The sequence below is a fragment of the Dreissena polymorpha genome, chromosome 3 (genome assembly GCF_020536995.1).
Source record: "Dreissena polymorpha isolate Duluth1 chromosome 3, UMN_Dpol_1.0, whole genome shotgun sequence".
Lineage (NCBI taxonomy): Eukaryota > Metazoa > Mollusca > Bivalvia > Myida > Dreissenidae > Dreissena > Dreissena polymorpha.
In genome coordinates, this window is record NC_068357.1 from 120,009,359 (window position 1) to 120,032,669 (window position 23,311).

The window sequence follows — 23,311 nt, forward strand, 5'->3', positions numbered from 1 at the left end:
AAAAAAATATTAAAGAGGCGGTACTGTAAAATTGAATTAATAATAAAACCAGCTTAGGTAATTAAATATTTAAGAATCAAACGTTTAAAATGGTAATTCCATAATGATTCTAAATTTTAAGAATAGAAAGATATAGTGAATCGAAAACCAACAAGCACGTGTTTTTAAGTACGTTAACATCATATCCTTTTGATAAAAATGAGTTTATGAAATTGAAAAATTTAATATATACATTTTTTAAAGATATTTTAATTTGCGAACAAGCTTTAAAACATCTCCATAAAATGATGGGTGGGAAATTCCATTAGTTAAATGCCATTTTAAAGAAACATTATATTTAGAAATTAAATCACCATTGTTTGAGTGAAATTTAGCGAATTTACTTCTAAGGTTATGATACAAAAACCCCTGTTTTAGCAATTTCTTTGTTATTCAAATGCATAATTTTAAGAACATTTTAACAGCGACTAAAACACTTTTTAGTTATTTATAATTCCTTAATTATTGTTGTCAAATAAAACAGGGGCGAAACTAACTCAATTCCCCGCCGGAGGTCCATTGCTCACAAGTTCTAAGTAAAAAAAGTAAGAAGCTGTTCAAATAATAAACGGCATTTGCGCCTTGATCGTTATAGCCTTCGCTTCTCATCTAGAGGATCCGAATTTAATTCTAAGAATTGCTAAGGTAATTAAAAAATACGTTTCACTTGTATTTAATTTAATATGCGATATTCTGAAAAAGGAAAGCCGTTGTATTTTAAGAAGAGCATTTCCCAAGAAGTCATTATACTATTGTTGCTGAAATGCCTAATATTGAAAATAAGTTTTTATTCCCAATTTGTACAACTATCTGCGGCGTGACGTCGGTCATATGTTTGACTGAACATTTGATAAAACGGATACTTCAGTATACAATTACACACATAAATGGACCATTAATAAGCCTATTGTACAGTTTAAACACATTTTATTTTAAGTGCGTTTAATGCATACGCATTGAATACTTTAACAATAGTTGACACTATATGGGAACAGCTTATCCCACCTACTTCAAACGAACATGGTACACCGTATGCATTACGTTTACAATATTGCAACTGTTTGCATCAGAAGCTTACTTTTGCAACATGTTTGTGGTTCAATTATGCACTCACAAAAGAAATGAGACATTATCTTTTCTAAATATTGATTAGAATACATGTTAACACATTGTTGAATCAATTTGTCAACTTTCAACTTAAATTTCAAATTTATATTCATGCAACTATGTCTCCGTTATTTAGTAGTGTTCAAAAGGTTATTCTCTTAGCATAATTTTGATAAATATTTGTTTGAATATTTGAAATAATGACAATGATTTAACGTATGACATAGATGTTGTATCGTTACATCGGATTTTTCGTGTTGCGTTTCATGGGCTGATTTGAAAAGGTTAAACACATTCGCAACACACAGTTCGATTGCATTTTGAAACACATTTAAAGCTTTAGCAAGTTCACTGTTTGGAATAAGTGGAATTATTCTTAAGGGTATTCGAGGCATAAGTCGTTTTATTGTATTGTAAAATAACTGTTTTGCAGTATAAAAATATATTTCGCGAAATATTAATAATTATGCATGTTATTCAACAATATTATTTATTATAGTTCACATATATTAAACATGGTTTTAACAATCGACCAGTTAATCATACACTTTAATCAAACGTTGAATGACAACACTATGCTTGTGGTATTAGAGTCCATTATAAACATATAAAAAGAAAAAACTATTTTTCATAAATCTACGTGGGGTAAACCCGTATTAGTATTCTCAATATTGTCAACATAAATATTTTCGCATTCATTTTAAAAGTAACACAACAGTCATACACGTGTTGTGTTTTTTCATAAAATATATATATATATATATATATATATATATATATATATATATATATAATTGATAGTGATTTTGTGTTCAGAGAAGTTGCCTTTTCGTTATAATTGGATAACTTTTCATTCCAAATGATGTGTGTACTAATTAATATCATAGCCACACGCTTATTACCTTTTCTGGATAGGGTCATGCATATGATTTCTCGCAAATCTAACAAAGGGGTGATCTGACAAAGCTTTATATCGTAAGGTGAACCGATTTGTTTGATAAAACCTTTATGATGCGAAACGAATATACCTAAGTTTGCAACAAACAAAGGAAATTTAGCAAATATCAGTGATTCATGTTGCATACGTTATTCTTTGTTTCTATAAAATGTTTATAACCTATTAAAATGAAATTCTTGGGTCAGCGGCAATGTTGTATTAAATGTCTTGAACATGAATGTTCTTTCACAATGTTAACATGTATAGCGTGTATTGTATACATTTATCTGTAAGCATGTGATCTAGCATTTTGTTAAATCGCATACGCATTTAATTGGAGCCGTTTAAAGCCTTGCGACGATCAATGACACATCTTTTTGAGTTTTATACTGAACTCCATTTAGTAATACAAGAACTCATGTTTTATTCATAAGGATGGTTTACAAGTTGAAGTGGAATTGAATGACACTTACGTGTTCGTATTTGTTTTGCCTATGTTAAAGTGAGTTCTCAACGGATTTGCGAATAGAGTATACGTAATCGATTACATAAGTACATTTCGGAACGGCCGAATGGTTTATCGGTTGGAATTGTGGTCAGGTAGACGCTTCCATATATAATATGTGAACACATGCCTTTGCACCCTTTTAAATAAAATATGCCACCTTGAATGTCAATTTATATCACACAGTGTTATTACTGAACATAAAGGTAATATGTTCAATTAAATTAAGTTCAAGTAAATTATGTTCAAGTAGATTACAGTGTTGATATTTAAATAATATTTTGCATCTGTTAAACCAAACACTATTCAGTGTCACATTACACGGGTATTAAGTGTACATGATGGTATCAGCCTGTTTGTCTAATGTTACAGTTTACTAAAACCCATGATACGTCCAAATAACATGTGTCTTACCAACTTATTTAAGGAATGTCTTGTATTCATGATTTCACAACAAGTGGACAAGAAGATGGAATTCGGGACAAACATATGCAAAGGCGAGTATAATATTCAAAGGAAAGCGTCAAATCTATAAGTTATGTTGTTACGAAACGAACACTTTAAAGATGTGTTTGCTGTGCAACAGTATTTGTGTTGATTTCCACAAGTGTTTTATGGATCAAGTGCGAGGTCAGGCTAGACATTTAAGCGATCTCAACCCTGAAACTGTGGGTTCAAGTGCGATGTTAGTCTAGACATTAAAGCGGTCTAAACACTGAAAATGCTCGAAGGCAAGAACGCAGCTGTTATATTTGATTTATGTTTCATATGCGTTACATTTGGTCCTGCAGTATATGGACAATTGATGACTATCCGTAAATAACAGACTTTCGGTGTTGTTTTTTTCTTGCATTTCCATTTCTTCAATATTTGCTTGTTACAATCACCTGCTGTCTTTTCATGTGAACCATTTATATAAAGTTCAAATGCTCTACATTACGCGATATTGCAATCAAAATATAATAACGATAATGTAATTAAACAAAAGACAATTTGTGTTATGTTTTTTTTTATTAGAAACAACGATTTGATGGTATTTTTTAATTAAAGTTTATATTAATTACAAATTTATAATAACTAAATAATGATATTTGACGTCGTATGATGCTGATACATATAAATGATATTACTTCCATCATAATAACTAAGTAATTATAGGGCTAAACAAGAATTTATTTTCCAACTTATCTTTTGTCAATTCATAAAAACGGAATGAAATGTCTCCCTTGCCAGTTCCAATTATGAAGTCATCATTATCGGTAGACATGGATCAAAGCTACCAACACCAACTGTTTTAAACAAATATGAAATTATATTTAAGCAACACAAAGCACAAAAACAGCAACACTCTTTTGTTTTTCAAGCGCAAGCGCGAATGATGACATAATATGCACGTCACACGTCATACAACAAAGATATATCCGTGTCAAATAAAGAGGCGTAGCGATTCTATTTTAGTATTGCTCACACAAATGGCGGCAAGGAGGTACGATAAACAGAAACACAGATTAATGTCGTGTCCATTGTGTAATAAATCAGGCTAGCCAAGAAAAATGTAACGGCACTGCATGGATTGACGTTATTTCATCGTGAGCCTCAACTTAATTTACAAAATGATTGGGAAGTAACCTGACAATATGTACATGACTGCGAAACATATAAGTTATTCTTGTTCATACATTCTTTGTTACATTTTGACACTGCTTTAAGCACACGATGATCCATTTAATAAAGTGTTTTAATTAAAGATTACAGTAACTTTTAATTAGAGTGCCTTAAAGATGTTTGGTTTCTTTGTCGGATAGCAAAACATCTTAATTGTTAAAGAACCTTCATGTTTGATCAATAACTTTTAAATACTGTAACACTGTTTTTAATCTTCAACTGTATTAGAAACTCTTGCTTGACGTAATTGTTGTTTCATTTATTAATTGTTGTTAAATGTTAATACAGTATTCTTATTTTACGGAGGCACACGACAATTTACTGGAACAAAGTTAATGGTACCAAACATTACCCATTATCGAAAGCGGACATAGTAAGAGGAGTAAGGTACTAAAACATTCGATTTCCATGGCATTGACATGATTCAACGAGACTATTCGGTATTTGCATTTAAATATCTGAAATGACTGGATACCTTAAGAAGCAAATGTATTGTGTATACAACTGCCCATTTAATTATTAAATTATTAATATTAAACATTACTTAATGTTCCGCTCATTATCTTAAGGCCAACCTGTGACGGTAAATTACTAATGAGGAATCAAGAGCATGCGGGACGGACAACATATTCTTTTATAATATACATATACATATGTTTTATAAACAAATGGACTATTTACGTCATTTCATAATCATCTGGATTTGAATTGTTTAATCAACATGAACTATTTAGTCAACGAATGTGCAAAAGGATTACTTGTATATTTCCTTTATAGCAAATATACGCTACCTTATGAGCGACGATGAAACAAATCCTGTTAAATTTTAGACAATCGCTATAAACTCTCTGAATTGTAGCGATTTTTTGTTAAATATCTGTTATCTGTAAGTATTGCATATTATTGTAAACCTTGTTATATTAAACCTTTAGTGGACAAATGTTCTTGAATATATTAACCACTTTATGTTAAATAAAATGGTCTTTAAAGCGTTGATTTTATACTCGTTTATACACAAACTGAAAATGACTATTTCGAATGACTACCAGCATGGCATCGGTCCTAATATAATGTAGCGCTGCCTTGCTGGTCAGTATTATGGCTTGAATGGTCGTTTCCGGCTCGGTAAAAATTACAGGGGAACATTAAGTATATTACAATCACCAAGGATAAGGATAATACTCTCAAAATCAGCCCGCAATACCCTGGTATACATTTTAGTATACGTTCCGTACCCCGGGTACTTTGTAGTATACTTATGCCTTTCCGGGGTACTTTAACGTAGTCTCTGAGTCGACAATGACCAATTGAACAATATTATGTCTTAGTCCCGTAATGGGGTATTCTTTTTAATATGATCAATACATAAAACCTTTAAGTGGAAAGTTAATATTCTACATTCACGAGAAGCGGGTCGGCTACGGGTTATATTTGTTTTCAAATAATATCACCAATCTGAATAATCTATAACCTAGATTTCTTATTGGATCGGGTAGTAACCCACAATTTGTATTCCGACACAAAACCGTTAAAAAGAAATTTACATCACAAAGAAGAAATTCTGTTTTAATAATGCCTTCTTATAAACCGTTGCGTTTTGTTTTTGTCATTTCAATTGGTTGTGAACTAGTGAACCATATTTCTAACAACTATGATCGTACAATAAAAAAGCAACTAACACTTTATTTTATTGAATACAGCTGAGCACTAGTCCGGTATAAAATATAATATTAATCATATTCAATCATTCAAAATTACTTGGTCTCAATACATTTCACATTATAGTTAATATCTTCTTGGTCAAATGCATTAGGTAACTTTGTACTAAATAATTCGAAAATAGTGGCTATTTCTAAAGAGCCATCTGCTCTCCTGGGGGCCGTTTCTGGTACAATGCGTAATTTTACGGACGAAAATGTACGTACGTATAAAGTTACGTACGCTTTTTTGAATGCGTAACTGCGTTTCTATAAACCGAACGTAGCGTAAAACTTAGTTGCTATGTTTGAATAATCTCTAAACAGAATTCTGGTGATTGCGCGGACCTTATAGAGAACATTTGAAGAAATTCATAAAGTAGATTTAATTTGCTGTCTCTAACAAACTTTCGGTAGACTGAATATGTATACATTTATCCTTAAGAAGTACCTTATAAAGAGCAAAGTTCTTTCCCTTGTTTGCGAAATTGCGGCGAAAAAAAGGAGTCAACTGTAAAAAAAAGTTGAATCTCTTGATTCTTTTAAAATTTAGTGTGGCCATTCTTTGTTGTGCTGGATATGCTCTTTGTTAAAACAGAAGAGATGATTCTTACTGAAGCAAATCTTTTACGAAGGTTAGTCAGATATATTTCAAACTGGAATTGCTGGAGAAAACTGGAAAAAAATGGATGGACAATACTGAGAAGACAGACATGTGTATTGTAGCTTACACATCTGAATTTACAGAAACATAATCAAGGAGTTTCCTGACAGGAATTTAATTTACTGGAAGGGTATCTTTGATTATGTTTAGTGCGTCACTGAATTACACATGTAATGTCCTATAATGAGAAGAACATCAGCAATGGCCTCTGTAAAGAAGGCAGTATTTTGTAAAATTTCATTTACTGATCAATGATAATGTACAGTAGTACAGTATGGTTTTAGAAGAATTAACAAACTCTATAGCTTGTATTCACTTGTCGCACGTCTAGATAATTTTATAACAAACAGCATCATTTTTTTACCATGTTTATATTCATACTTGTGTGCAAAATATTAAAAACAAAAACAACAGATGTTTACTAATAAATTCATTTACAATGAGAATCTTTTTTTCTGTGATAAATTAACATTGTCCATGAATGCTTCTATTAATTTGAGACAATAAGCATTTGCAATTATCATAAAGTATGCTTCTTCACAAATATAATTATATTATATGTTTTGTTCAATATTTTAAAAAATGCATGGATTGGTAAAATATATGTCAGGGTATGTACCAGTTGTGATTAGTTCTAAATACAAAATTTGAGAAATTTGGATCCATCCTGGGTCAGTGGTATGGGGTAATTGGTATGACAAGCGGGCACTTGCGTAAACCTGAATCACTTTACATGCTTTACCAACACAATGACTGAAATATTTGTGAAAAAGTTCAGTCACTCATAATATACTTAAACATAATGCCATTCACTAATGGAAACTAATGCATTAATTTAAATTCATTGAAAAGTTTTTCACATCTGGCTAAATGTACATATGAACAAAACACAGGGAGAAAGCAAACCATTTTTAAATGTTCCTATTTTTATGAAGTTAAATTTTACTGGTTGAATCATGTCAGGATGACACAATTTATTCTTGCAAGTTCCTATTAATTATGCTATTAAAATATATGTGTCCATTTACTTGATATTAAATTTCTATTACATTTTGAAAAAAAAATCAGTAAAAATTGTGCTATTCAAATGTGTTTTCATGTGTTTGGGAAAGATACATAATTATGAGAATATGTTAAATCTGTTGTTTTTTTCAGTTCAAATCTTTAATAGTTTTTTTTCAATTGATTTTTGAACACATACACTGATACCATACATGTCCGCAAAATGCTTTATTAAGTGCAAAACAAACAACTTCTTTTGAATTTTTATTGTCTTATAAGTTATGTTTTTGACAAATAACTTAATGTGAATAGTATGCATAACTCAGGTGTTAAAAGTGAAGAAACAAAAATGGTATTATTTAAATTATTTGATTGCAATGGTAGTAAATGCTCTACACAACACAAACATTTTCTATTTGATGTTTCTTATTTATTTGTACAAGTTAATGGATTTAAAACATTAAAAAAATACATTTACTTATAATAATAAAGACAGTATACCTTATTCTAATATTTCCCAACAAAAAATGGTATAAAATAACTGAATGTAAACAAATGATAAATTCGCTTCATTGCATTTCACAATATAAGATAAAATAAACAGGGTTTTGCCATGTTTTCAGCATTATTATAGAACTTTAAATGGTATAAATGGACATTACGGTATGTACATAAAAACAGTATAGAGTTTAAAAAAATGACATATTTGGTACATTTCAATACATGTTTTCAGTAAATTTACTTCAACAGTGAAAACTTTTCAAACCTACTTTAAAATTAGCCATTATTAATATTCAGATAACTTAAGTTTAAGTTGATACAATAACCATTGCGCAAAGTTAGCCAAGTGCGTGAGCCTTGACCTTTACTTCCAGTTAATAATTGCAGCGCGTAAACAACTGAAGCTTGATTGGTCATTGTTGGCCCCGTACTACTTAAAAGTACCCGGGGTACTCTTAAGTAAACTTCAATGTACCCTGTGTACAGAGTTTTATTCCTGCCTAAAATCTGATGTCATCAAACGCACTTCCGAATACGAAACAAAATCCTCTTTGAACAAAACCTAACTCAATATGCTTTTTTGAGTACGAGTTTCGACAATATCATCGCGGAGGCCATTTCACAGAATGAAAACAGAAAAATTATTAATTTGAAAATAGAGCCAACAACAGCAGATTTAGCCTAAGTATTCCTGGGTATGTTCAAGTATATTTTCTGTACCCAGGGTATATTGTAGCATACATAAGAGTACCCAGGGAACTTTCAAGTAGTACCAGAGCTGACAAAGACCAATCTAACTCAACTGAGCTAACATGTCGATAGGTTGTATCTCATAGTCTCTACAGTATATTTTTTTTACGCAGTTTTGACAAAATGATATATGCATGATATTATTTCCAAAGAAATGGATCTTGATGCAGAACTTCTGCTTAAACTGTAAATGTGCCAAATTCAACAATAAAGTGACAACCGTATACACATTTATAAGAAGCGCTGTTTACATATCAATTAAAATTGTATACAGTAATCTACGTTTTTGTAAATAGTCGCATTTATATTATACTGCTGTGTCAATGAATGACAATTATACAGTAATCTGTGCTAAAATTAATTGAATTAATATTAGCACAGATTACTGTATAATTGCCATTCATTGACACAGCAGTATAATATAAATGCAACTATTTACAAAAACGTAGATTATACAATTCTAATACACAATTCTTACAGAAAAAGTAGACTTTTACCCATGTTTACAATGTATCAATTCTATTCAATTCAATTCAGCAAACGTCACCTGCGTTGAGTTCAACTTGGCGTCTTGTGATGGATAAAGCCTTGTTCAAAACGAAAGTTGAATGAATTGTCAAAAGGAAAATCGAACAAATCAAAACAACAATCGATTCGAACATGTAAAATTTCATCTTTTAGCAAAACTCCAATCCACAATCGTACACAATAGATCCTGCACAATCAACGCAGGATTTCCGTTACAGTATCTTCCCATGCCCTACCAAGATTCTAATAAAGATAAACGTTTAAATTAACTAAAATGATGTTGCGTTCGTAGATTTCGTAGTCTACGTTCGGTTCCCCGAAATATCAGTGACTACGCCGCCATAGTTACGCTAAATTACTGAGTTACGTGAGCCTTTGAGCACACGTAACTTAACCTACAAAAATACGGTAAACGTAACTTAACGAAGTTTATAGAAACGCTACTAACTGAACGTTTTGCACTTACGCATGATTTTTGAACGTACGTAGTTTTAAGAAACGGTCCCCTGGTTTGATAGCCATTAGCGATCGCATCAATACATTTTATGGTTATTTCCAGCATTCTATTTATGTCTGCTTCATTTTGATGCAGTTAATCAGACACTAATTTTATAATGAGCTTTTGTGGCGCGAACTATTAATAAGAACTCTTCTTTTGTCTAAATCGTACTGACTTAACCTGATGCTCAAAGGGAGCTGGCGGTTGGGCGAAAGTGACTTTCTTGAAATTAGAATAACACATATGTTTTATTCAAAATTTCGAAATAAAATGTATTTAACTTTTAAGTAATACTTAATTTAAAAAATAAAAAAAATATAGCAACGCACGCAAAATGATTAAGAGTATGCGGTTTCATAATGAGACTCGATGGGAATTGTATTTAATGTAAACTCATCCGTATAACTCATACTGATTTACACAACTACCGGTATATGTATCATATCCCCTTATATTCGCAAACACAAAAATATGATTTTCTTCTCCAACACATCGTAAGATTGCAAGTATCTATGCATGTTTAAATTCCATTAAAAGATGAATGCCGGAATGCGACCAAAACTGTTGTAATTGTTCTTCTTGGCTAATCATTCAATATATTATGGTTTCGCAACAAATGGATAATCCTTGCATACACGTGAAGTCGCTTGTATTAGATCCGCCTTAATTTTCATAATGCCTTTACGTTGCGGTTTGAACTCATGTTTATCTTCGCATGAATGATCAATGTCATCGCCACATTGCGAATCCGGTCGAGAGTCTTTAACAATATTTTTGTTTACAATTACAATTTCGTTTGTCTTTAGCTGTCGCAATTCCGGATTCGTTCCACTACTGCTGCTCTTCGAATCCGCCTTTGGGCGACGAAGGGAACCGTTGCATTTCTCAAGCTCTTGCAATGCAATATGGTGGGCGTCTGTTTCTGTTAATGTACGATGTAACGTTGACGTAAATCGATGTGAAACACCGTAACGCAGTCTACTCTTTCCCGATGCATTACAGGTACAACAATACCATACTCTTTTGAATATATCTATAAAGCTCCTCCTGAACTTTTGACTCATGGCTGTATAAATTATTGGGTTTAAACAACTATTTATAAAGCCACAGAAATGCGTTATTAGCATTGTAAAGATGAAGTTTGATTTTTTCAGGAAACTGTCTTGCTGCAGTTGACTGATAATGTTTACAAGGTAGAAAGGAGTCCAGGACGCTATGAATGTCAGGGCAATCACCACCACCATCTTTGCAACCTGTGGACGGTATTAAACATTTGACAATATAACTTATACAATGGATTATATTCAAAGAATATTTACTATCGGAATTGGTTGTCTACGGCTGTCAATGCCCATTTTGAAAATGTCTGGATAACCTTTCCAAATGTCAGATTGTGTTCCCATATGCGCCTTTATCTGCATAGCGCCAATTCGCAACAATACATTTTGACCTCACAAGTATTGCTCGATTGTCATTGAAGGAGCGGGTACTGCATTAAAATATACCGGGTACTCTTAAGAATGCTTAATTTAACCCCGGGTAAGGACAATATACTTACACGTTCCGGGCAAATTTAGACTGTACCCAAGTGTTTATTCTCGCCTAAAACAGATGTCGTAAAACTCGCTACAAAATACGAAACAAGATTCCTTTTGAAAATTTTGTCCTGAACATGCTTTTTTAAGCAGGAGTTTCTAATAATATAGAGGCTATTTTACACAATATTGACATGCATATTACCATAACTTAAGAACTCCAGGATACGTTTCAGTATATTTTCCGTACCCGGGATATATTTAAGTATACTTATGTGTACTCGGGGTACATTTATAAAGTACAGGCACACTCGTATTCAGATGTATTTTTACGTGTGACCGTAGCCCGTATCCACGAAAGACCAGTTATCTGGTTGGAATCAATACGTTTGTAAATAAATACTTGCAGACAACTCATTTATTGTCCAGATATTTGTATTGACGCATAGCCCTTTATTAAACTATACTAAACATTGCATAATAAATTGAATGTGCCTGTATAAATGTTAGAAGTATTGCAAAAAAGCAGGAGAATACATAGTTTTTTCAAAACTATTCTTAAAGCAGCACATACTCGTTCGAAGGTACTTACCTTCCGTTTATTTTCTTCTTGTCGTCTGTTTGTTTCTGTTCGAGCAATAGCAGCGCTTTCTGGAAGTATCGGCTTTAGGAGACTGATGGCAATCTTTACGCACGTAATCAGGATCATCGCGCTTGGAACTACGTAAATTACCCAGAACAAGGCCATGAAATAGCCTTTACGAAACTCGCCCACCCGGGCGCTGTCGCCATGTATTGCTATATCAATTTCATTAAAGCGGTCATTACAGATTTCTCTTGAAATGGAGCCGATTTCACTGTGAATAGTAAATGCGTAACTTTTGCTGAAAATGTAAGGTCCAGCCACGATGAACGGTAGTATCCAAGTAACAGCGATTATTTTCTTTGTCCTCGATTTACTGTTGACCGTCATTGCAGAGAGCGGGTGAACTATTGCATAATACCTGGAAAAAAAACACCATTTATTATACAGCATAATTGCAGAAGATATGCATTAATGCTATATTCAACGCTTGTTTCTGAACGTCTGCTTTGCAAAGTCATGTAATATTATTGCTATGAACTACATGTAAAATATATGTATGAAAGACAAAATAGTGTTATATCATCGTTTGTTGTCGAATAACTCACGGTGTGAATCCACCGATCTTTCTTATTCGTTCATTTTCCCGCCAATATCAATGACTTCGTATAAAAACTAACATTGCGTTTCATTAATAAAACTATGACGAATGAACTAAGGTTAATTGATAGCAATCAAATAAAAAATAATATTATTTTAACTGATTCTTTAATGCATTTTGCATGATAGCACATACACCGCTAATAAAATGTAGTATCCTGTATGCTTATTGTTAATGTAATTGCAATTTTTTGTTTTAATACTTTCTATACGAAAATTAAGTTTTAAACGGTTTTGATCACATATGTCATACTTTACAATTTTCAAGAATTGTTCTGAACTGTCCAAAATCAGCAGTCTTCTCCCATAGTTATTGGAGAATAACCAACATCTGATTCCCTTCTTTGCCAATCGAAAACAAACTGCGTGCCGTTTTTTATATCGTACATTGAGCAGATGAACAGTCAAATAATGAAAGTAAAAATATCAATGTAAAAATAAATCGATATTTCACAAGCAAATTGACAACCGTTGTACTTGTCTTTAACCTTGTTAATGCCAAGTTGCAATGATTTAATAGATTGGTCATCGCTTAATATAGTAACACTCCACTTGTATGTTAATATTTGTTACATATAAATGATTGCATGGAATTCCATTCAAGTTAGTTGTACGCGCCCACTAAACGTGATGATAATATATGGCCAGAAGGTATAATTTACGAGAGACGCAAAAATGCGTGACAAATTAACAGCGTTTGATGAAAAAGGAAATTTCGCAGGAATTAAATACACTTTTTGGCAACATAGTGCCAATTTATCTTAGTGCAGTCGTATTTCATGTTACTCCTGTGGTTTATGCGCGCTTTTCTTCGAGTCGACCCTTTAGATACTGTAAACATGCATTTACCTAGCGGTCAAGTATTTAACACCAATATTTATTTTGAGGCAAAAATAGACCAAATTGACGGAATTTTTGAGAGTCTTGTTTACTGACTAAAATCAGGTGTTGGTGGTCACGTTTTTTTCAATGTGGCCATTTTAAGATAAAAACCAGACATTTAACATATTGCGCCAGTTTTTTCGAGAATCGCACAGGACTTCATCCGAATTTTACGGCGTCAGGGGGAATGCTCGACGGAGAGACATTTACTTGTTGGACGGACTTATAATTTGCTAGAGTACCTGTTTAAATGATTTAATAAGAAGCAGAAAATATATTACTTTCAGATCATTTATTCAACAAATGAACTGTTTTAATACTAAAAGGAATTATTGCCTTATTTTGCAATCTTCGGGTAATTCAAAGGTGGAAGTTATAAGAAGAATTAACCCAACGCGACTTATAAACGAACTTGGGACTTTATTAAATACTAAATAGTGGTCAAGCAACAGTAAAGAGCCGCAATATGTTGTTATAAATGTAATAATTTATTGTATTGGGTACTAAAGTATTTGGCGATCCATGAAACTCGGTAATCCCTCACCCATTAAGGCTTTTAAACGACCGCTTTATGGGGAAATCCAACATTTAAACACTGTTTAATAAAATGGCGTATGTATTGTTCTGATAGGAAATGTGTTCTTGCATTAATGTATAGACTAGCGGTGATGTCCATTAGCCTTATCTTACATGTCTTAACAAACGGATGAAACACTGTAGACTATGCATTTGTATTTAGTCTGTGAATGCATGCTTATAATGTGGATGGGGTAATGTAAAACTAATAATATTACTCTTAAATTGGTAATGACTGTTGCAGATTTCCTTTTTTGGTTTGGATGTTTATTTTGTCCGAAAATGTCAACTGAAGTTGATTCCTAAGTTTTAAATATACATATTTTATACATGCGGTTAATATGTGGGTGTTTAATACAGATTTCAAGTAAATGTAGTCATTAAGTTTGTGGCAATATTAATTCAATACGATGTAGCATTATTACAACATCTAACTTACCTGATCATGACAAATATATATTTAGGTTTATTCATACAGTTTATTACCTACATTTACATATTTTATTTTTTAATAAACGATTCAATAGAAAATACGTTAATGATTTTGATAGTATTTGTCAATAAACATCAATAACATAAAATATGGTACCTCTCTATGGAGATGGCGGCGAGTGTAAGGACGCTGGCGAACACGAACACCGGAAGCAGATAGTAGACGACGGAGCAGAGTCCGTCACTGCGGAATATGTGCCACCGGCAGGGGGCGGTGTACTCAAGCAGCTTGAGAGGCACCACGAGGGCCGCTACGAGCAGGTCAGAGACAGCAAGGTTTACGATGTAGTAATTCGTCACCGTGTGCATGTGCGAGTTGATCCACACTATCCAGATCACGAGAAGGTTGCCTAGCAACGCCATCACAGTTATAACCATGTACAGAACGATCATGAGAATAACAACCGAACTGTTCTGCGTTAGATCCTTATGGTATTCATCCGGAAATGTGCAAACGTCCACGTCAACGTCCAGCTGGTCTTTGTGGTATTCATATGGAACCAAAGAGCTATATCCAAGTGTAATATTGAAGTCCAGAGCCATGTTATTAGACACAACCGAACAACGATTTTCAATAAATAAAGAGCCTTCCTTTACTTAAAAAAAGAATTGCTCAGGTTAATGTTATGTTTTCATACTAGAACGTTTTTGTGGCCGTCATATTAGCGTTCTTCTTCAATATGTCCCCAGAGAAATACTGCGGCTACGAAACTCGTTGCAGTTCAATTTCCCTCGTCTGGCAGCTTTCTTACCATTGGTGGAAGATAAATCCAATATCATATGCGATGGCTCCACAAGCTCGGGGAATTAAAGCATAGATGACGAAAAACTTCGATCGCTTGTTAAATCGTGACTTATTCCTTTTGGTTGCCCAAAGCAATATTTTTCGGTATATTGGCTTCCTTATATAAAATGCGAAGAAGCGAAGAACATAAATCCCATCGAAATTGAAACAGTTACACAATTTTACAAGAGTTAAGTTGTTTTATAAAATGACTGACGAGGCATAATCAAACTATCTACACAATATAGTTTAACATAAACCTCACTTTTTTAAAAATAAATATGTTATTTTGCATTGAAAACGAACAAGGTATTTGCTTAACAGGACCTTATTTGAATACGAGACAGTCGGGTTAAGTGTACATTAAGGAGTTGACGATGGTCATAAAATTGTAGATAAGGCTCCAGTGAACATAACCACAAACGGAACATGAAGCGTTCGACATTAAAAGTATATTTTTAAATTTATCTCGATGTATACTGCTTGGCAGCGACCCAAAGCTAATATATGTGTATTGTTACATTCAGCAATAAATTTGTCAGAGATACAATTTAAATGCGATTGTATGTAAAACAAACCGTTACTAAACCTTCAGTAAAATGTGCACTATGTTGCCATCCATCTTAAGTACGTTTCCAAGGTGTTAATTAGCACAAAAATAATAATTGTGTATATTAAAATCTTAATTTTTAAACCGTAATATTCTCCATACAAAAGTTAATTTCATGAATACTGGTCTATATTTAATACTGAAGTGTTTTTCCAGCATGGGTAACAAACACTATATGAAGAAATTTATTAAAACTCATGTATTTGTTACAACACCTATACGTTTTAATAGGTTTAGAAGTGAGCTATGGTTCCTGTTTTTATCAGGTCACGTTTCGCATGCATTAAAGTTTAAAAAAGATCTGTTAAAACGCCGTTATATATGTGAAACACGATGCATACTATTTCCGATCATATAAATATGATATAATATAAATTGGTGTACTTCAAATATCACAGACAAACTAAGAACGTTGCCAGTTCGAGTGTTTTATTACACAACACACTTAATAGTATTTATTGCATTACAAAATTGACTTTTTATATGTAATATATCAAGACGGAACAAATATGTTACATTGTTATGTGCTTTTGCTTTTTCTCAGTTATCTATTGTCGCTTTGAAATAGTGTAATTCAATAGAGGGTGTGTTAAAAGTTAACAGGAATTAATTGAGCAAAAAAAGGTATGTCACTTAAAACAATACAACTGCATGTGTTTTGTTTTATGGCGTATGATAAGAAGCTTACACATATTTGATGTTATCTGTTGATCATATTACAAAGCGTTGTACCTGGAAGCGTATAAAGCACCAAACATAATGATGGTAGCTCACCAATAATTTATTTGCTTAACTATGTCATTAAATGCTTTATATCAAATGTACCAATGCTTTTAGTAATCTTTGTATTGAGTTTTATGCATATAGCCTTATTGATGGCGTTTAAGGTATTTATTGTTTACTTTTTGTTTACAATTAAAAAAAAAAGTATCGACTATGTGCCTGTTGTTTCGCCATAAGCTACACGCATGTCTTTATTTGTCTACTACCATTGCAAATAGAAGCGAAATTAGGTCGGACAAATTGTTGTCGTTTCTTTCACGGTTTTCAATATAATGGAATATTAAATGCCATACATACATCCTCATTTCTTTATTTAAAATTACGGCTTTATGTCATTTAAGTTTAATTCAGCGATTGTGATTAAATGCAGCAAACAATGACGCAAACTGAACTTGTAGTTCGCTGCAGTTAATAAGTCTCTCATTGGAATCCTTGCATCATAAATAGAGAATATATGGTTGGTGACTTTTGATATTATGTGATATCAGACGAGGCTGATGTGGCGTAGGAAAAGGCGAGGCTTGCCGAGCCTTTTCACACGCCATATCGGCCGAGTCTGATATCACATGATATCAAAAGTAACCAACCATATATTCTATTTATTATGACACATACAAAGCAAATAAGCAAATTTCAACGAGATAACGAAAACATACCACCGCTAATTTTTATTGATTTACGGTAGTTTAATATGCAAATAAGACGCGGCCTTATTACATCCGCTAGCGTCTGCATATTTCCACATTAAAAATAGTTCAAAAGTAAGCAATAAGCAAGAACATATTAACGCACATAATTTAACAAAATATAAAAAATGACTTCAGAAATCAATAGTTTAAATTACAATTTCTGCACTAAATATCAATTTACAATATATTTTATGCTAACATATTTGCCTTGTACATGTAAGTTTTACGAACAAACTAACGGCCATTTTAATGGCGAACGTGTCAACAGTGTTATGAGAAAATTTGAAACAAGAAAATGAACAATAACAATATCGAACGGGATTTTGACGTTACGTTAACAATGAATTTTAAATCAGTTACTTATTTTTCATTTTTGGCATCACCGTAGTAAACATTTTAGTTTGAAATGTTCACTGTTGCCCCAAAAAACAGACCCCCACGTGTCAAGTCAAAGTGGGTGGGGAAAGAGACTGCTTCTGGATTTAAAGTTGCTGTAAGTTCTTGAGGAAGCTGTTGTTGTCCAGGATTTAGAAGTGCTGCCAGTTGTAAATGGGACGAAGCTGAAATGGAGATGCTTTTGCGCTGCATCATGTTTTGGGACATGTTTGATGCAATGGATTCGTTGCTTTTGGAAATGCTAGAACCTGCCAAAATATTGGAACATTTCTTTTGAGTCTGAGGGGAAATGTTGCTATAGTTAATAATACTTTGAACGTTTTTGTGTCCACTGATTTGCATGATATCCGTTGGGCAGCATCCTGAATCCTGCAGCTTCTGTACCATGTGCTTCCTGGCAGAGTGATTTGTAAGTTTTCTATTGATTCCTGCATTAATGCACATGTGTTTCATAATTTGTGCATTTTTTTATTCCCATGTTCATGCTTATGAACCATTGCTCAGTAGCAGTAGTCGCACTGATGTTGGCTTTTGTACTTGTTGACAAGTAAAATGGGTCGCTGGGCTCGGAAAACCGATGGGGCCGTTTTACGCATATATTCTATAATACAAATTTAAAAGTTTAAAGAAATTTTATTAAACAAATTAAGTGTATATATAACTTGTTTAACAATTATTGTTTCTGCATCATATAAGAGGTTTTTTTCAATTCTGTATATAAAAATCATGTGGATTAACTTATTTGGACATTTTTTTTTCTTTAGAATATATTATAATATTTGTCTATTTCATTGCAGAAATCACGAACCTGTAAGTTGCGACCACACATTTGGATGGGTCTTCATCGTTGGCCCAAATTCTTGGCCGCACAGTTCTTGCTTCGTCAGTTGCACCCGTTCGAGTCTTTGTCTGCCTCTCGACCAACTCCAGATACTCATCTCCCTCTACGTCTCGGCACAGCTTCACATCACCCCATCTAATTAATTCGGAAAGGTGAATCTTTCTTTTTTCTACTTTACTTTTGAGAGTAGTTGTTTGTGCTATATTTTCTGAATGTTTTATATTCAAATGTTATAGATTTCAAGATTAATTGTTCAACAATAAATTGTTATTTTTTTATTACTCGAGCAGTTCTGTAATTTGCTGTTTGGTTTATTTTTTTCTTAGGGCTTATTTTTTTTTAATTTTCAGGTTGACGACCAGTGAAAACAATGTTATGTTCAGTTAAAGTTGTGGCGACAGAACACTCTACGAACACATTGTTAGATACATGTACAATCTAAATTGCAGACACTGGAAAGTTAAATTGTTAATGTGTTATAAGGCAAATTTTGCCGTTATATTAATAAGACAGAAAAAGTGACAGAAACATTTGCATAAGTAATAGTTATAAGTCAAGATGCATCGTAAATATTCTGTATTCCAGCAAGCTCAACATTTTATTTTTACCGTAAATTGTAATGTTCTTCCACACTCCGCATGCCGAAGTATGTTGTGAATCGGAACCATAGAGTGTTTATTATGGCCTGTGGAGTTCCATTACCAAGTTGCCCTTCATCATAGACCTTTTGAATTTCATGCTGCTCTATTGGTTGGGCCGCATTCGCCTTGTTTCCTTTACCTTCTTTCTTAACTTTTTTCATTTTTGACTGGAAGAAGGTTTGAAAATCAAGTAACCTTCATTCATTTTGAATGTCACAATTGTAGTATTTGTGTGTTAGTAATTAAGTTGATACATGGTCACACGCCTTTTTTTCTTCCGCCCCCCCCCTCCCATTTTGTGAAAAAAATGCTCGCGGACTGTTCATAATTGTGAAAAAAATGAGTCGAGGACTTTTCAACAAATGAGTCGCAAACTTTCTAGATTGTAAAATAAATGAGTCGCACACTTTCGAAAATTGTAACAATTTGAGTCGCAAACTTCTTGAAATTGAGAAAATTTTAGTTGCTTACTTCTTGAAATTGTCAAAAGTTTAGTTGCGAATTTCCCAAAATTGAGAAAAATTGCAATTCTCACAGAAGGGAAAAAAGCCCTGTGTCATCGATAGTTTTACGAATATTCAAAAATTAAAAATTGTTATTTTTTATTTTAACAACATATAAATAAAATATTAACGAAGTACATCATTTGTATTTATTAACTTACGGAAAGTGTTTCCCTGAACCGTGGGAATCCTTGGCGCTGTCCCTTAGCGATGGTGAATTGATAATTATTAATTTGAAGTTCATTGTCTATACTTGATACCAAAGATCTCAGTGAGATTGTTTCGTACTCGTCACCATTTCCTTTTCTTATAAACAAAACTAACATGCATAAGATGTTGTCAAGTTCTTTTATTTCAATTTGTGTTATAACCGATGTGTTTTCAACTTCTTCCAATTTGAGTCATGCTTTCTGACTGTGTTTTTTTTGCTGAGCATTGTATTTGTCAATGTCTCCTAGTATTATTGGCACAAAGCCTTTTATTTCTTTTGATTTATGACCATTTTCTTTTAGCTCATTTGAGACTAGAATTTGCTCTTCTGTTGGTGTTTTTTTAATGATTTCGTTAGAGGATGGTTCTTCCATGTCAACATCAAAAAATGAAGGGTCGATATTGAATTCTGACATTATGTTGGGTTCGACTTCGGTCACTTTCAAAATTACCTGTTTATTGTCATACTCATTTAACCATTCCAAATCAATGTTAATATTTGGAAAATGAGACATGTTTATTGATTTAAATCAAACACCTGTTCAGTCTTTTGTTTTGTTACTTTTAGTAAAAGCTTTACATGATAATTGTTAGTTTTTTAGTTAAAATATGTTGCGGTCGTCTGCACGAAATGATGGTAGCGGTCACAATAGTATTTGTGTTCTTTTTTATTGATTACTGCTTTTTTCAATCATATTTTTCGTTTTTATTTTACTTTCATAACATATGTGCGTTTTCTCAATAAATACTACATGTTTATTAATGTTGTGAATAAAATATGAATGGATTGGTTTATTTACATTTTAATGGAATAAGCGAAATTCCACGCCTACAAAAAGTAGTTCTCCGAGTGGGCGGGACTTAGTATTATAAAACATGGAACGCTAGAAATTAGAATGATGAACTCAAATTCGGGCGGAGTTTAACAATGTCATTAATGGGCGGAGCCTAAAAGTGTTATCAGATGGGTATCCGATAACACTTAAAAATATCACGTCAGCGTCCCCAACGTAAATGTGCAGTCGTGGCATAATACAACTATGGAGAATCACCCTCTCCATAAACTCAAAACGAAATAAGTCCCCTTCTTAAAGGGACTGGCAACCATGACGACGAAGAAAATAAAAGTTGTAAAATACCGTATTTGTGTATACTTATTATTTTATATTTATTAAAATATCACGACTGGTATATTTCATTACTTGAAAAAAGTTCATATTTTCAGGATATTCGGATATAAAATTTCGCGATGTGAAATCGAAAACACATCGCGAAAATAGGTGACATAACGAAATACACACTATAAACAACGCAAGTAGATTGATCATTTTATATATATAATATATACAATGCACTAAGCATGTACAATATGCATTCCTGGGTTTACCACGTGGCGATGATGATTAATCTACTGGCGTTATTTATTGTTAACTGGTAGTTACCTGGTAGACATACCCAGTAAAATTTATTACCGAATATACTGAAAATATGAAAACTTAACTACTTTTTTTTTTTAATAATGTAATATACCAGTCGTGATATTTAAATAAATATAAACAAATAATTATAAAAACATACGGTATTTTACAACTTTTCTTTTCTTCGTCGTTGTGGTTGACAGTCCATTTAAAGAACATGTCAAATTGATTAAAAAAGATATTAATAAAAACAGATATGAACTAAAATCAAACACAGTTTGCGTAACGTCGATGAGATGTTTCAGGGAATGAAATATACTTTAATGAAAAAAAATTAACATTGAAAAGGCCGCGTAAAGCATTCAAATAAATATTCTAATAAATGCTATACATTTATTAAGCTGCCCAATACAATTTGTCAAAATAACGCAGATATGTTCTTTACGGCAGTTAGAAGCTGATTGATGGAAATATACATCCGATTAAGGGAATAAATCACTCAGTCAAGAAACGTATGTCGCGTAATAAGTAGACATATTGATTGCATGAATGCCGCTCTTCTATACGCTTTAAGTGTTTACATCATTGTGGTAGACGAATATAGTGATATAAAAACATTTTATGTATTTCTTTTAGACATTGAATGATGAATTTATTGATACAAACGTGTCGACTCACCTCTGTATATTCGATTGATACCTGCATTAAAATCGCATAAAATATGTGTAATTTTATCAAAATTATACATTTTAAAACATATATTAATTTATCAGTAATAAGCAAGCGTGTCGTTTACTAATTTGTTTGATGCTAAAAAACAAATATTGGCGCCAATTTTATCTACAGAACAATTCAAATTGCAATCGATAGTTTTATAACACCAATCTGTCCACCGTTTATTATCAATATTATTGAGTATCGATTTATGGCTTCATTGTACTTATCACCATCGGCTTAGACTGAATGTCGACGCCATTTTGTTCGGTTGACGTTGCGCCATCCGATTATTTTCAGATATAAACAATCGGCCATACTAGAAGGTACACTGACACCAAAACGGGCCCGCTCGTGTCGTCATTTTGCATCAATGCATTGTTTCATACGTTTCATATACCGGTATTATTTTATCTGAAATGTTATTATTCGAGTCTGATATACTACACCAATTGTTCTTTTCTTTTTTAATAAAATAGCCAATATCATGCAAAGCTGTTTTCTTTTCATACCAACCCACAGATATGTCTTCGACATTTCATTAAACCATCATCTGACACTGTAAATGTCAAGCAGAGACGAGAGACAAGCAATCATATATGGTTTATCAAATGACACGATATGTATTGCGTATACCGATAACGTCTTGCATACAGCCAACGGATGATTAAGGATTGATTGCTGCTTTAATCACAAGAATACATACTTGATTGAATAAATCAATCCGCCAGCCAAGTCCAAAATGAAGTTACGAAAATTGATTCTCACACCTTTGTATTTCCTTAAAGCATTTACTCATTTACTAGGTTCACTGGCTGAAACATAACGTTCACATTTATGTCAGTGTATACAATCGATGCCAACAATTCTTAAATCGTATATGATATAAATAACTGTTAATATGATTGTATTTCAAATAGTTCGATGTTTTCCCAAAACCTTTACGTACAATTAAAAAATAGTGTGTAAGGTAGGAGCTCGTAACAGTACAATTAAACTGGGATAATTATTAATGCACTGGTATACTTTGCATTATATTGTGCATGCCAAAGAGCTATACTCTTAATGTCAAGGTCAAAAGCTCCATTGTTGTACACATT

At 32.8% G+C, this 23,311-nt stretch overlaps 1 protein-coding gene across 1 annotated transcript; it reads right to left on the reverse strand.

Moving 5' to 3' along the window:
- Nucleotides 1–9,750: 9,750 nt before the first annotated feature.
- LOC127872548 (D(2) dopamine receptor-like) lies at nucleotides 9,751–15,165 on the reverse strand. Its single transcript, XM_052415874.1, has 4 exons — nucleotides 14,720–15,165; nucleotides 12,022–12,433; nucleotides 10,909–11,147; nucleotides 9,751–9,790 (listed from the first exon to the last, which is right to left on the reverse strand). The coding sequence occupies exons 1-4, from the start codon at nucleotides 15,163–15,165 to the stop codon at nucleotides 9,751–9,753; spliced, it is 1,137 nt and encodes a 378-aa protein (XP_052271834.1).
- Nucleotides 15,166–23,311: the final 8,146 nt, after the last annotated feature.

Bases quoted from the DNA above. Each gene is read 5' to 3' on its own strand.
- LOC127872548 (XM_052415874.1), bottom strand. From the start codon at position 15,165: ATGGCTCTGGACTTCAATATTACACTTGGATATAGCTCTTTGGTTCCA. The intron at 12,434-14,719 runs GTACCATATTTT...TTTTTTTTCCAG, and splicing joins GCCGCCATCTCCATAGAGAG to GTATTATGCAATAGTTCACC. The intron at 9,791-10,908 runs GTATTGTTGTAC...GTATTTTTGTAG, and splicing joins GATATATTCAAAAGAGTATG to GTTAAGTTACGTGTGCTCAA.